At 42.9% G+C, this 16415-nt stretch overlaps 1 protein-coding gene and 1 long non-coding RNA gene across 2 annotated transcripts in view; both read left to right on the forward strand.

The window, feature by feature from the left end:
* Positions 1-16415, forward strand: part of CFAP61 (cilia and flagella associated protein 61) — a 252305-nt gene that overhangs the window by 63638 nt on the left and 172252 nt on the right. Inside the window, exons 9-10 of the mRNA XM_081558711.1 lie at positions 11060-11151; positions 13087-13102. Coding sequence (XP_081414837.1) covers positions 11060-11151; positions 13087-13102 — 108 coding nt within the window. The remainder of the gene's footprint in view (positions 1-11059; positions 11152-13086; positions 13103-16415) is intronic.
* LOC145532825 (uncharacterized) lies at positions 1683-7250 on the forward strand. The gene is made up of 2 exons (XR_014073595.1): positions 1683-2425; positions 2594-7250. It is a non-coding gene; the product is annotated as an uncharacterized LOC145532825 (long non-coding RNA).

The raw sequence follows: 16415 nt of genomic DNA on the forward strand, positions 1-16415 counted from the left end.
GTTCTGTGGATACTGAGAGAATGTTGCTCTATATAGTTGACCAGGTATTTCTACTAATGAGGAGTTTGGTCCATGCATAACACAGAAGAGACGAGAGAGGAGAACAAGGGACATAGAAAAATGTTTATGTTTAGATTTTCCTTGACTTGCTTTAGAATACAAATTTTAACTTCATTAACAGTATAGTTGCTTGCATGGGTTTTCCGGGTGGAACCCTTGGGCTGGTAACATATCAGGAAGGAGGCAGTCAGGGCTGGAAACCAGTCTTGTTAGGATCATTGCCCCGGAATGTCTTTTGATTACTTATCTGTCCTCATTTAGGTACTGGTTTCTAAGCCCTTTTGGATGCCCTTAAAAACAGCGTGACAAATGAGGGCACCCTCTGAAGACTCCTCAATTCTGCAGGGAGCTAGATGGCCAGGAGGAGTGGTCCTACCTCCCTCATTAGCACTGGGAGCCACTAGCTAAGTGATGACTCTGCTGCATTCACCAGTCAGATCCATTTCTCAGTGGTTGAAATACAAATGCATTTGTACATAGGGCCTTGAGGTCTTTGAAAGAAAAGTGGTTTTATTTATATTCGTTATGATCATTATGTACTGGGATTATTTTCTCAGTAGGCAACATGTCTTTTGCCCATATTTATGAAGCAGGGGAGAAGGCATTTAATGAATTTCAAGAGTGTGTTTGACTGTAAAACACATCTCTCTTACCACATTCACATGTAAATAGCCCTTTTATTTGTTCTCTCTGGTGACCTTTCTTCTTTTGGGGGTAGATCACAGTTTGTTGTTGTTTTCCATTTCCAAATGGGAGGCTGAATGATAATAATGAAAGATTATGCAAAAAATCCATGTTTAAAATAATGTTGATATGGCACTTGTGTTGCAGGATAATTATAGTAATTTGGCCATTACACTATATGGAGTCAGGAGTTAGTTGCTAGAAAACACGGTGATAGGGGTGATTCAGAGGGTTTTCATCCCAACAGGCTGTTTGATCCTGCTGACTTTTCTCTTGAAAATCAATTGCTTACGATGAATACTCTGAATTCTCCCTTGATTAAATTGGCTGGCAGTGGGCTGTACCCATTGCACGAGGGTCACCAAGAGTTCCATGTCTGTTTACACAGGGGTTTCAACAACTCTTAAAATATCACAGAGCAAATTTAATCCGAGCAAGCAAGCAGCTAAGGAGGCAGTTGCTAAAAATCACAGTCTTTGCTCATGGAAGCAAGCAAAGGAAGATGTATTCATTCTAAGCCCAACACCAAGCCAGTTATTTCGCGGCAGGTTGCAAGCCTTTTCTTCACTGCATGTTGCTCTGGCTCTGGGCATTTTCAGACTTTCAGGAACATGTGGGCTTGCCCAGTGGAAGACCGGGGACAGTCACCTTGGAAGCCGGCTTCTGACTTCAGGTTCATGACTGACAATGTTCTTTTTCCCCTCAAGGTTATTAACATATTCAGATTTTCTATTTCTTTCAAATCAACTTTAGGAAATTAGATTTTTCTAGAAAAGCATTGTTTAGTATATGAAGGTTTAAAAATGATTAGAGTACAATTGTTGGTATATATACATATATAGATATATATAGCTCCAGTGTGTATGTGTATATATATATATATATATATACATACATACACACAAACACACACATATACTAGAAGATCCCCTGGAGAAGGGAATGGCAACCCACTCCAGTATTCTTGCCTGGAGAATTCCATGAACAGAGGAGCCTGGCAGGCTACAACCCACGGGGTGGCAAAGAGTTGGACAGACTGAGCGACTAACAAGCATATGAAATGATTAAAGAAGACAATTTAGGTGATATAAATAAACTTTAATACTTCATGAAGTGGATGGCCTCTTTTCAGAGAACTGCAAAGTGGACAAAAAGGAAGGGAGCTTTTATAGGATAAAGAATAAGGAAGAGAAAAAGAGAAAATATCTGGTTGGCCAGGTCTCACAGTCACCCTGGTTTGGGGTAAGAAGGCCCAGAGTTGAGATGGCGTTTGAGGGTTGGCTGACAGGATCGACTACATTTTTGCTTCAGTGTAGCATTTACAGGAACATGAAAGTTACCCAAGTTTCAGTTTTCTGACCTGCCCCCCACCAGGCAGGAGCGGCTCCATCTTGGCCCTAGAAAGTTATTTATTAGTCCAAGAACCTCCCCTGTGTGATTTTAATCCTTTACATTTTGTTGAGCTTATGGTCAATTTTGGTAAATGTTCCTTGAGTCCATGAAAAAAGTGTATATCCTGTAGTTGTTAGGTACAGGGTTCTATATTTAGGAATATGTTTGATAACAATGTCAAATATTTTATCCTTTTGACCTCATCAATTGTTTGATCTGTTCATGAGAGGTCTGTTAAAATCTCCTGCTTTGATTGTAGATATATAAATTTCTACTCCTATCTATCATTGTTTCATTATATATTTTCTTTTTTTTTTTTTTTTATAAATTTATTTATTTTAGTTGGGGGCTAATTACTTTACAATATTGTAATAGTTTTTGCCATACATTGACATGAATCAGCCATGGGTTTACATGTGTTCCCCTTCCTGGACCCCCCACCCACCTCCCTCCCCAGTTTCATTATATATTTTGAGTCTGTGTTATTAGGTGCATGATTTTTAAGTCATTATGTCTTCCTTGAACTTAAAAAAATCGGTTATAAAGTGTTCTTCTTTATCTCTGGTGAAAGGTTTTTACCTTAAAGTCTACTTTTTCTGATTTTAATGTGGCCATGCTTTCTTTCTTTAGCTCATATAGGCATGCCATATCTCTTTCCATTCTTTTATCTTCATCCTTCCTGTTTTCTTATATATTAGGTGTGTCTTTTGTAAACAGCATAAATTTGGTTGTTGTTTTTACCTAGTGTAACAGCTGCTGTCTTTTAATTTTAGTATTTAATTCATTTTATTTTCTTATGGGTTTTCTTACTTTATAGATGTTCCCCATGTTTCTATGTTTTATTCCTGGTATTTTTCTTGTATGTCTTTTCCTTTCTTAATCTCACCAGTGTCAATTTTATTTTTCAAAGAACCAGGTTCAGGATTGAGTGGATTCTCTGTATTATGCTTTGTGACTGTATCAATAGTCCATTACCACAAGAATGCTCCTAACAAACAACTACAGAAGCACAGTGGTGCCCTACACTCACACAGCTTGGGTCAGCTAGACAGCTCTACTGACCATGGCTGGGTCTTCCCACCTGTCTTGGGGTTGGTCGCCTGTTGGCAGATCTAGGCTGTCCTTGGGTCCACTCCATGTGCCTCTCGCAGGCTGGATGGGACATGTTATCATGGTGATGGCATGTGTGGAAACACACAAAGCCTCTTGAGGTCTGGGCATCGCACTAACACATGTCATTTATCCAAATCAGATCCCAGGCTGAGCTCAGAATCAGAGTGGAGGACACTACATGACAAAGGGCCTGAATAGAGTAAGATGAAAGATGAGCATCATGACTGCAACCCACGCTCAGAGAAGAAGAACAATGCTGGTGATTGTTGTCATGGCCTTCTTTCTCCTGTCCTCCAGAGACACAAACTCCAATTTAGCCTGTTTGAGGCTAAAACCTATAGTCTCATATCAAGACAGTGAGCTCAAGTTCATCATGCTATATGGCTTGGAGGCTGCCCTGCAGTCCAGAAAGGAAGAGTGTCCTTGAAAAATATGGAAAAGCTTTTTGTCTTGCTCTCATGTGGTTTGTCGAGTGTTTTCCTTTGTATGGACTTTATCCTCAGCTTCCTGCCAGTCCCTCAGCCAATACGGAGTATATCCCATATACTAGCCTTTGGGAGCCTGATCCAGTATGTGGCGAGCCCCGCCTGGCCTAATGGTAGGATAAACATGCAAGACAAATGAATTTACAATCAGAGAATTGTTTTGAAGGAGAGAAAATTGTGTTGAGATCCCAGCAGAATTACATCTAAGTCATCTTGGGAACATCAGTATAGGACTTCATAGAAAGAAAGCTTTTGAATCAGAACTTCAAAAACAAATTGGAGCTTTGTAGATGAAGAAGCAGAAAGATTTTTGACAAAGGAAAGACATTGCGCATGTGCAAAAACGAGGAGGTGTTAGAGACCAGGGCATGTGAGGGGAGAGCACCAGCTCAGTGTTGTTGGAGCAGGAAGGGAGGGGTCAGCAGGAGGGAGGAAGTAGGACAGGAAACGGAGGGAGGGGAAGCAAAGAATCTGTATTCTTCTTAATCATGGCATGTCTGATGAGCAGCCTGGGAATGTTGAACTAGAAAGGGACAGACCATCAACTTCTAGTTTTCAAGAAGAGTTCCCAGGGGCCACTAGAGTGTGCAGGAAAGAGATGAGAAGGGGCTGAACCAGAGCTGTGACTGCGAATGAACTTGGGAGATATTTTGGAGAATTAATGGAACCTGATATTTTACTGCATATGGGGAAGGAGGGTGGTGGAAGAGGGAAGCCTCAAGGATGTCCAGAAGCCAGGTGGATGGTGGAACCGTCTTGCCAGATGGAAATAAAAAGCGTGAATGAATCATTTGATGGACACGCTGTGACTTCAGATTTGGACAAGTTCAGTCTGACCTTCCTGGAAAGCCCTTGAGTAGATACAGAGCATCCAGGCAGCAATAGGTGCTTCTGAGGTTGGATGGAAACGTGACTGCCCAAAGGACATCCTCACCCTAACCCCTGGAATGAGTAAATGCTGCCTTCATTTTGGTAAAAGGTCTTCCTCAATGTGATAAAGGATCTGGAAATGAGATTATCCTGAAAGAGGGAGCTTGGCCCTGCTGACACCTTGACTTCTGCCCAGAGATACTGATTTTGGATTTCTGGCTTCCAGAACTCTGGAAGAATACATTTCTGTTGTTTTAAGCCACCACATGAGTGGGCATTTGTCACAGCAGCCACAGGAAACTAACACAGTTGTAAAGAAGAGCGAAGGGCTGGAGACAAAGCAAGGAAGGAAACAGGTCAGGAAGTAAGGACACCCTCACTCTTCAGCAGTTCGTGAACGTGCTGTCTGCTCACTGTCTCCATCCTCTTACTGTGTTGAGGCTGCTTCTCATCCTTTAGATCTCAGTTGACACGTCCAATGGGCTTCCCTGGTGGCTCAGATAGTAAAGAGTCTGCCTGCAATGCAGGAGACCTGGGTTCAATTCCTGAGTTGGGAAGATCCCCCGGAGAAGGGAATAGCAACCCACTCCAGTATTCTTGCCTGGAGAATCCCATGGACAGAGGAGCCTGGTGGGCTACGAGTCCATGGGGTCACAAAAAGTCAGACACAGCTGAGACCCTAACACTTTCACTTTCGCTTTACATACGCAATAGGACACTGACTCTCAGACTGAAGCGGCTCCCAGGCTCTTGTTTTCTACACACCATCTAGCACAGCTTAGTATTTCTTCTTCTCTTACTGACTTTATTTGGAAGGGCAAGTTAGTCTCATTCACTGCCAAATCTTCAATGTCTAGTTTGTTAATGTGCACCAGGTGGTAGGTATAAAATATAAATTTTTAAATGAATGAATGAATAAATAAGTGAACAATGTGCTTTGTTCATACCTCTGCTTTAGCAACTTCCATACTGCAAGGTAGTTAGGGGTGTATGTCGGGGGAGGGGGTTGTGAGTGTGTGCATGCACACCCGCCTACCCTGATCACTTGTGAGCCTCTTAGAGTAAGGACTACCTCTGTCTGGTTCTTGTGTACTGCTGGGTACCCCATGTGACTGCAACTCCTCGTTCTCCACTGAACTTCAGTTGAATGAATGTTTTAACTTGAACCTTTAATTTTTCCTCTTCTTAAAGGTGAGGACTTAAATTCACTTGTCAGTCATTTCTGAAATCAGCCATAATATTAAAATACTAAACAAAATAACCATTTTGTAATATTCTGAAACAAAATTACCCTTATAATTAGACTTTTTGGGGGGATCTTAATTGAGTTAATGCATGAAACTGTCTTCCTTTAAAAAGTTAGGATAATATAGGTAGAGTTGAATTCCCTTGGATCAATGTCCCAGCCTGGTTCTCCCTCTCATTCCCAGAAATGGCCATTGTTGTAACGTTAGTAGGCATCCATCCAGCCTTCTTTTTATGCTTTTATATGAAGTCCATGTGTTCATCGGAAAAAATTCTACCATTTTGTGGCAGTGTTTTTTTTTTTTACATAAATGGCACCTTTTGGGTTTGCGAAATTCTGAAATTTGCTTCTTCACTCAGCTCTTTGAGATCTAATAGTGTTGATAAGCTTACGTCTGGGATGCTCCTCTTATCTTCTGGATAGGATTTCACTCTATGAAATGTGCCACACTTGTCCTCAGATGGACGCAAATTGTTTCCACTATTTCATATTGCAAACTGTGCTGCAGTAAGTATCCTTGCACACATCGCCTGGGGCCCCTTGCGAGCGTTTCCACAGGCTGTGTTCCCAGAACTGCTCTTGCTGGCCTGGAAATATACCTACAATGGCCACAATAGTGGCCTTCCTCCCGAGCCTCTCTTAGTTCTCCAGGACTTAGTGTTGTCAGCACGTTTAAGTTTTGCCAGTATGATAGCTGTGAAAGGAGATATCATTGTTTAAGCATCATTAAAAAGTTGGACACTTTTTAAGTGTTTATTGGTCATTTGCATCTCCTGTCCATTTTCTTTGCCTGTTGGTTTTTTTCTCTTCCCCTAGACTTCAGTTCTTGGTCTATTATGTGTGTTGCAAATACTTTCTCCGTGTATCTACTTATTTAAGAAACATTTTAGGGTTCTTTTGATAAAACTTTTTAATTGTGATGGGGTCAAGTATGTCAATACTTTTCTTTTATGACTTCTGCCTTCTACATTTGAAAGGAAAGATTTGTCCACCCCTAAAATAATAGAGAGATTCTCTTATATTTTCTTCTCATAATTTAAAAGTATTTTAAAAAAAACCTTTAAGCTGCTAATGTATCTGCGAATGATCTTTGTGCATTATATGAAATAGGGACCCAAATTAATTGTTTTCCCATTTGATTAGCACTGTTTATTGTATTGTTTATTCTTCCGCACCAGTGCTACCTTTACTGTATATGAACATTTAGGCTCTTTTTTGGATTCCATTCTGTTCTGTTCCTGCTCCCGATAACCTGCTGTTTTAATAACTATGGCTTTATAATATGTCTTAATATTTGTTAGAAAATTTGGACTCTTTGTTCTTATTCCTTAAAATTTTGTTGACTAACTTCTTCCATTACTCTTTTAGAATCACTTTACTTCATTTCACAAAAAGAAAAATCTTGTAGGATTTTTGATTATTATTATTTTTAAATTAAAAACTGCCAGATTGTATACTGTTACTTTTTCCTAAAGCCTTCAAAATATATTATTTAGTTTTCCCTATGTATTTTTCAGACACGACTGAGTGACTGAACTTATGAACTTATGTATTTTTCCTGTTAGATAAAGGACTTCCTGATAGCTCAGGTGGTAAAGAATCCACCTGCAATGCAGGAGACGTGGGGTTCAATCCCTGGGTTGGGAAGATACCCTGGAGAAGCGAAAGCTACCCACTCCAGTATTCTGGCCTGGAGAAGTCTATGGACTGTATAACCCATGGGGTCACAAAGAGTTGGACACAATGGAGCTACTTTGACATATTTTTTCCTGTTAGATAAAGTGCAGGGCAGAACCAAGTCTGATGGGACCTTGGGTTTATACAATTTGGGAAGTCTCTTTAAGAAAAAGAATACAAAGTTAGGAATGCAATAGTGGGTGCTGTCCCTTGGGATGATAATGTGATGTTTTATTCATATCATGGTAACCCCTCCTCAGAGTAGCCCCTTCTCAGTCTCACTCAGAGAGAAAGTGCCAACAAATGGTACCTTCCCTCCAACTAGAATAAAGCCCTGGTCTGTTACTTCCAAACTACTTAGGTGATGTAAACAAATAGAAGAACAATTAAATTCACAGCTTCAGTCGTGTTTCTAGCTGCGTGTCATATAAAACCACTACCTGACTTTCCCTGGGACAGCACCTCACATCTGAGGATCTCAGGGCACATTAAGAACATTAACTAATTAAACCCCACAAAACCCCAGAGACATGGGAAGGGGAGACATGGCCTCACCTCGCCCAGTTCTGAAATGCAGCCACCTCTGGGGACGAGCATGGCAGCTGCTTCGGAATAAGCGGCAGCACCCATGACACTTTAGCCCAGACAATTAGTCGTTGTCATTGGTAATTGTCTTGTAAGCATTAGCCTGTCAGACAGTGAGAGCTCCAGGATTAATTGTTGACTGCGAATCTAATCCAGTCCCTGAAATTTCTGGCTTTTTAGTAATTTTGTCCTAATTAAAATGGGCTTCCCTGGTGGCTCAGGTAGTAAAGAGTCCTCCTGCAATGCAGGAGACCCAGGTTTGATTCGTGGGTGTGGAAGATAACCTGGAGAAGGGAATGGCAGCCCACTCCAGTATTCTTGCCTGGAGAATCCCATGACAGGGGAGCTTGGTGAGCTACACAGTCCATGGCGTCCCAAATTATAAAGTAAATTCAGTACATAAACAACACAGACCTACTGTATAGCCCTGGGAACTCTACTCAATATTTTGTAATAACCTGTAAGGGAAAAGAACCTGAAAAAGAATATATATACACATACACACACATACACATGGGCTTCCCTTGTGGCTCAGGTGGTAAAGAATCTGCCTGCAATGTGGGAGACCTGGGTTCGATCCCTGGGTTGGGAAGATCCCCTGGAGAAGGGGCTACCCACTCCAGTATTCTTGCCTAGAGAATTCCATGGACTATACAGTCCATGGGGTTGCAAAGAGTCAGACACGACTGAGCAACTTTCACACACACACACACACACACACACACACACACACACACACACACACATATGCATATATAGGTTGTTGTTGTTTAGTCACTCAGTCGTGTCCGACTCTTTGCAACCCCACGGACTGTAGCCCACCAGGCTCCTCTGTCCATGAGATTTTCCAAGCAAGAATACTGGAGTGGGTTGCCATTTTCTCTTCCAGAGGATCTTCCCAACCCAAGGATTGGACTTGAGTCTTCGGCATTGGCAGGCAGATTCTTTACTGTGGAGCCACCGGGGAAGCCCTGATATACATATAAAACTGACCCCCTTTGCTGTACACCTGAAACCAACACAACATTACAAATCAACTATGCTTCAGTAAGTAAATGAACAGGGGAAGTCTAGTTTTCTTTTAAACTAGACTGTTTTTGGTAGTTCTTCAAATTTAAAGCTTAAGACTATCTTTTTCATTAAAATATAAAGTACAACTCAAAAATAGGGAATTATATATATATATATATTTAATTTAAAAAACTTTGCTTCTGAGCAAACTGAATTGGTGATGTTATAAGTCAGACCAGCTGCTACCTTTAAAGGGTGTGTTGGCTGGGCAGCAGGTGAGGGGAATCTTTGGGCTCTGGAAAAGCTTTAGTATTCATTTAAGTGATTGTTACATGGGAGTTGATACATGTAGAGATTCATGTGCACTCTACTGCACACAAGTTGTATCACCACAACAAGCTAAATTCACCTAAAAAGCCCTCTACTCTTGCCAGCCTGAGAACACTGGAAATGCTGTACAGACGACTGGAAAGTTCTGCGGGGAGCAGGATGTTTCCAGGTGCTAGGGACGGACATGCTAGGGTTCATTGTCCCCAAAGCATCTTTCTTCAGAGCAGGGATTCTGAGTCCCTTGTCCTCTCTCCTGTCACTAGCTCTCCATGTAGAAGAGCTTCTCGCTCTGCCAGGGTGACATTCTCTCATGGTAACTTCAACATCATGTACCTCTTCGTCTCTCCCCTTCCACCTCTCTGGGCAGCTGACTTTTCTTGTACTTAGAATTTCGTTCTATTTCATTCGTCTGTGTCTTTGCCCGAGGCAGTGTATAGGGTGTGAGCCAGTGCGGATGCAGGGTCTAGAGGTAATCTGTAGGACCCATTGACTCTGGCTGCTGCTGGAGGAACCAGAAACAGTGTGAGAGGGGGACACAGAGAGGGTCGCAGCCTTTGGCCCCATCCCGTCTGCTGTGATGCTTAGAAATGGGAAGATGGGGCAGCAGGGCACACCGGCAGCCCAGTGTCTGGGGCCTCCTGCAGGCCCAGGGTCCCTCCTGTGTCTGTGCGGACAGTTCTTGGGAGGGGCAGCCCCCAGGCGGAGCATCCTAGGGCTGGAAGGAGCTGAGACCCAGAGGCTGCGAGCAGGGGTCAGGGCTGAGTCCCTCCGTGGAGCAGACACAGAGGGAGCGAGAGAGGATGGGGTGGGGGAGGGAAGGGGGAGAGACGGTGGAAGAGGAGAGATGCAGGGGGTGAAGGGCTGGGGTTGGGGAGAGAGAGACAGGAATAAAGAAAAGAGCAGAAGGAGGAGGAAGGAAAGGAGGGGAAATAGCTTTTTAGACCCATGGGAAAACTTCTGCTCTATTTTTTGGTGAACATTACAAACACGTGAACACTGCGTACATGAACACCACCCTGATTATTGACTTTCCACAACATATTGAAGTGATAACGTAAGCTCAGCTCTAGTTCTTGCTTAGAAAGTATAAACGTGAGTGTCTTGGCTGCTTTCTGATGCCTGTTTACAGTATTTCCACGTAGAGAGAAAGCAGCCCTGGGCTCATTTGTGTCCTGAGAGCACGGACACGGCCGACTGCAGTCTAATTCCCCATTCCGTTGTAAAATTATTTCAAAACCTGCCATCCAAGAGGGTGATAACCAGTTGCTTACAAACCTCAAAGGGGCTCCCATGAAAGAGTCACAGAGCTCAGTCACTGGCAGCCCACCAGGCCCACCTTGGCCTCAGTTTATTCCCGCAGCTTCCGCAGGGCCGGGTACCACTGGACTGGATCCCATCGTGTGAATGTGGCACGGAGAACTCAGAGTCCAGGTGGGCTGCACAGACCCCATTCTCCCCCCACCCTCCTCGCAGTGCTGCCCCCAACAATTGGATCCTTCAGATGTGCTGCAGTTTAGAAACACACGACCACGCTGCTGCCAGTGTCCTGTGCTCTGTGGACATCGATCATCTCTTTTCTGTCCTTGTGTCACTTTTTCTCCCAAAGACTCCGAGCTGGAGAACAGCAGCGAGGAATCCCAGAAAATAGTCAAGGAGCCGCAGGAAGCTGTGTCGCAGGAGACCAAAATGAGCATCCAGGTAAAGGAGATGATCTGCCCAGCTGGAGCCCGGGGCGGGCCTGGGGCTGCTGCACCATCAGGTCAGGCGCGCTCCTGGTGCTGGAGTGACTCCTGAGCGGGGAAAGGCCCCCCTAGCACTAAGAGCTGGGGACCAGGGCAGGGGCAAGACAGGCTGCATGTTCATAAGACATCTGAACATCGCAACATCTTCAAGAGTTCAGCTCAGAATGGAATCCCATCCCTTCTCCCCCTGCCTCCTTACTCCTCCCCTGGTTTCAGGAGGCTGACATGGATGAAGCCAGTAGAAAATGCACCTTGTCCACAGAATCCAGTGAGGCAGCATCTTCTCCCTGCCTGACTGGGCCCCTCAGGCTGTACAAGCACCCGCCACAGCTCCCTGGCCTGCCTTCAGCCAGATGCCTCTCCACCCCACCCCACCTCCTGCTCTATGAATGCTGCTGCCCTGACCATTTGTTCAGTCGCCGAGTCCTATCCGACTCTTTGTGACCCCACGGACTGCAGCATGCCAGACTTCCCTGTCCCTCACCATCTCCTGGAGTTTGCCTAAGTTCATGTTCATTGTATTGGTGATGCCATCCAACCATTTCATCCTCTGTTGCCCTCTTATCCTTCTGCCCTCAATCTTTCCCAGCATCAGGGTCTTTTCCAATGAGTCGGCTCTTCGCATCAGGTGGCCAAAGTATTGGAGCTTCAGTTTCCACATCAGTCCTTCCAATGAGTATTCAGGGTTGATTTCCTTTAAGATTGACTGGCTTGATCTCCTTGCTGTCCAAGGGACTCTCAAGAGTCTAAAGGGGAGCAAACCCCACACTGAAGCAAACCCCACATAGTCAGCCACATCATAGAGGACATAGGATTTGGGGGGATGGGCCGGGGATCCAGTCATCATTCTAGCTCTGCCATCCTCTGACCACTGATGATTCCCAGAAATAGAAATGCCCATATAGACTGGGCTCCGGGTCCTCACCTGCTCCTGCAGGACCTCGGGGCAGGTCCCTGTGTCCTCTGGAACAAGCCTCACCAAAGAGATGGGGAGGACACACAGGCTTACCTCTGGCTACCATGAGCAGCCCAGCACTGCGTGTGGCCAGGGTCCCAGCAGGTGTTCCATGGCCCGGGCCCTTCTGCTTCTGGTCCTCCTGACTCTTCCGTCTATGTGAGACCAGGATGGGGGCTGGTGCAGTGTCATTGCTTCCTGGACTCCAGCCCCCAACTCCCCTTTTTTTTTTCTCCTTTCCAATCTTGGACAAAATAACGTTTCCCCTGCCCATCAGCTCATGTGAAGAAGGTCTTGGGAAGAAAAGGAGGTAGGGAGGACCTTTGTCTCAGCACTAGGCCACCTGGCTCACCCTGCCTTTGTTGTCTCTATGAAAAATGCCTTCCTGTACCACAGACCGCAATAGGACCCAACCTGTAGCTGGGTGGGTGTTGTATTTTGAAGACTGATTTTGTCTCTGCACAGAGGTTGGACACACATAACCGCTGAACTCTCTGTTAGGGACTGAGGGTGCTCATGGGGCTAAAACACAGCCTCAGCCTTCAGGAGGTGGTACTCCATGGGAAGAGGAAAGCCTGCTAGTTCAGGATGTGGAAATGAGGGTGGAAAACCACCCAGGAGAGAGCCCTGAGGGACCCTGAAGCTTTTAAAGAAGGTTTTACGGCATGGACTAGAGTGTGGGAGAGGAAGCTGATGAGTGGAAGTGATAAAAAGAATTTAGTAAGAGGGATTTCTGCTTCTGGCAAAGATGGAGTGATAGAGACTATAGATTTACTTCCCTACCTGAAAAAGCATTGCCAAACTTTATGAAGTAAGTTTTAAGACTGCTCATCAGGTAACAAAGGAGAGTGATGCATAAAAGGTGGGAAACAACTCTGTTGAGCCCTCTGACTGTGCTGGCCTCCTGCCTTGAGAGAGTTCCTGGCCATAGCACAGGGCAGGAGGAATGTATGTGTGCATGCGTGCTGAGTCGCTTCAGTCATATCCGACTCTGTGTGACCCTATGGACTGCAGCCTGCCAGGCTTCTCTAAATTAAAAAAAAAAGAAGCAAGTTACAAATCAAATTCAGAAAGTTATATCTAATAAGCCTACAAAGAGGTAAAGTGGAATTATAAAAATATATAATTAATCCAAAAGACAGCAAAAAATTTTTTTTCTTTTTTTTTTTATTAGTTTATTTTCTATTTTTTAACTTTATAATATTGTATTTGTTTTGCTGTACATCGACATGAATCCACCATGGGTGTACATGAAAGATTGAATAAAGAACAGATAGGACGAATAGAAAACAAACAGCAAGATGACGGACTTAATCCTACACACGTTAATAATTGCATTAAATGTAAAATGGTCTTTTTGTTGTGGTACATATCCCAATTAAAGAACACATAAAGCAGATATAGATTCAATTAAAAAGCAAGACAGTTATATGTGGGTCACAAAAATGCACTTTGAGTAGACAGAATAGGTTCAAGTGAAAAGTGTGCATGTAGACACACCATGGTAACACTGATCAAAAGAAAGCTAGAGTAGCTTCATTCATTTCAGACGAAGTGGATTTCAGAGGAGGGAATATTACCAGGGACAAGGGAAGTCAAGAGGACATGACAGTCTTAAATATTTATGTACCTAGTCATAGAACTTCACAACACATGAAACAAAAACTGATAGAACTGCAAAGACAAATGAATAAATAAGCAACTTTTTTTGATGACTTCAGTATCCCTCCCTTAATCACAGATAGAACAAGTAGACAGAAAATTAATAGGAGTATAGAAGATTTTAAGAACGCTATTGACAGTTATACCTAATTTGCACTTAATAGAACACTCTACCCAATTTGACCCAATTTGCACTTAATAGAGCACTCTACCCAGTAGATACATCTTCCGACATCCATGTGGAATATTTACCAAGTTAGATCATATTCCAAGCTAGAAAATAAGTCTCAAGATATTTAAAGGATTCAAGTCATCTAAAGTATGATCTTTCCCAACAGACAACATTACAGGAAAATAAAACTTCAGATCAATATCTCTCATGAACATTGATGGAAAAATTTAAATAAAAATCTTGTATTGAAGCTGAGTATTAAAAGGACAATACATCATGACCAAGTAGAGTTTATTCTGGGTTACAAGGTTAGAAATACAATTATAAGAAGATCAATGAAAGTAATTCACCATATTAACATTCTAAAAAGGATTACCTGTATGATTATCTCTTAAATATTGGAAAGGTATTTGAAAATTCACATTCATTCCTCATAAAACTCTCAGAAAACTAGGAATAGACGTTCTTCAATTTGATAGAGGTTATTTTTGAAAAGCATGTGGCTAACATCATCCTTAATGGTAAAAGACTGAATGGTTTTCCACCAAGGTCAGAAACAAGAATGTCTGTTCTCACCACTTCCATTCATAATTATTCTGGAGGTTCAAGCTGGTGAAAAAAGGCAAGAAAATACTTTAAAAAGCATCCAGATTGGAAAGGAAGGATTAAAACTGTTTTCAATTTGCAGATAACATAGTCATCTAGAATCTATAAAACAGCTATTAGAACTAATAAGTAATTTAATAAACTGCTAAATATATGCAAAATTAATAGGCAAAGTTCAATTTTATCTATGCATAAGAGTAATGAACAATGAGAAATTGAAATAAATACTATTTACAATATAGCATGCTCAGTCACATCTGACTCTTTGCAGCCACATGGACTGTAGCCTGCCAAGCTCCTCTGTCCATGGAATTTTCTAGGCAAGAATATTGGAGTGGGTTGCTATTTCCTTCTCCAGGAGATGTTCCTGACCCAGGGATTGAACCTGTGCCTCTTGGGTCTCCTGCATCGGCAGGCAGATTCATTACCACTGCACTACCTGGGAAGCCCACCATTTACAGTAGTACAAATACACAAAATAGGTAAATCTGACAAAAGATGATCAAAACCTGTATACTAAAATCTACAAAACATTTCTGAGAGAAATGAAATAAGACCTAAATAGGTAGAGAAATATCCCCCATACATAATTTTGAGGACTCGATATTTTCAAGATGTCAGTTGATCAATGAAATCTCAGCCAAAACTAATTTTTGTTGTTGTTCAGTCACTAAGTTGTGTTTGACTCTTTGTGACCCCATGGACTGTAGCACACCAGGCTTCCCTGTCCTTCTCTATCTCCCTGAGTTTGTTCAAATTCATGTCCATTGAGTCGGTGATGCCACCCAACCATCTCATCCTCTGTTGTCCCCTTCTCCTCTTGCCCTCAATCTTTCCCAGCCTCAGGGTCTTTTCCAATGAGTTGGCAGTTTGCATCAGGTGGCCAAAGTATTAGTGCTTCAGCATCAGTCCTTCTAGTGAATATTCAGGGTTGATTTCCTTTAGGATTGACTAGTTTGATCTCCTTGCAGTCCAAGGGACTCGCAAGAGTCTTCTCCAGCATAATTCGAAAGCATTAATTCTTCAGCACTCAGCCTTCTTTATGGTCCAACTCTTACATCCATACATGACTACTGGAAAAACCATAGCTTTGACTGTGTGGATCTTTGTTGGCAAAGTGATGTCTCTGCTAATATGCTATCTAGGTTTGTCATAGCTTTCCTTCAAAGGAGCAGGCATCTTTTAATTTCTTGATTACAGTCACTGCCCTCAGTGATTTTGGAGCCCAAGAGAAATGAAAACTAATTTCAAAATTCAGATGAAATTGAGAAGAACCTAGCACAGCCAAAGCAACTATGGACAGGGAACAAACTGTAGGACTAATGCTGCTGATTTCAAGATTTATTACAAGATTTTTGCAACTGAATTAGTGTGGTAATGATGTCAAGGTTAATAATAGATGAGTCAAACAGGATAGATAATCCAGAAGTAGACTCAGCATACAATCTACAACGACAAAGCAGATCATTGTTTTCCTATGGTTGGCAGAGTGGCCCCGGGTTGGGGGGAGAGGCATGTAGAAACACACCACTTTTTATTGTGACGATATTTTTATGGGCACCTATATAGGCTTCCCCGATGGCTCAGTGGTTGAAGAAATCCACCTGCAATGCAGGATACACAGGAAACATGGGTTCAATCTGTGCGTTGGTAAAATCCCCTGGAGAAGGAAATGGCAACCCATTCTAGTATTCTTGCCTGAAACATCCGATGGACAGAGGAGCCTGGCAGGCTACAGTCCATAGTGTTGCAAAGTTGGACGCGACTGAAGTGACTGAGCACGCAGAGCAGTTAAAAACCCTAGTGCAGCTTTCAAATTACACAG

The sequence above is a fragment of the Giraffa tippelskirchi genome, chromosome 13 (genome assembly GCF_054371585.1).
Source record: "Giraffa tippelskirchi isolate mGirTip1 chromosome 13, T2T-mGirTip1v1.2.pri, whole genome shotgun sequence".
In the NCBI taxonomy this organism is placed as follows: domain Eukaryota; kingdom Metazoa; phylum Chordata; class Mammalia; order Artiodactyla; family Giraffidae; genus Giraffa; species Giraffa tippelskirchi.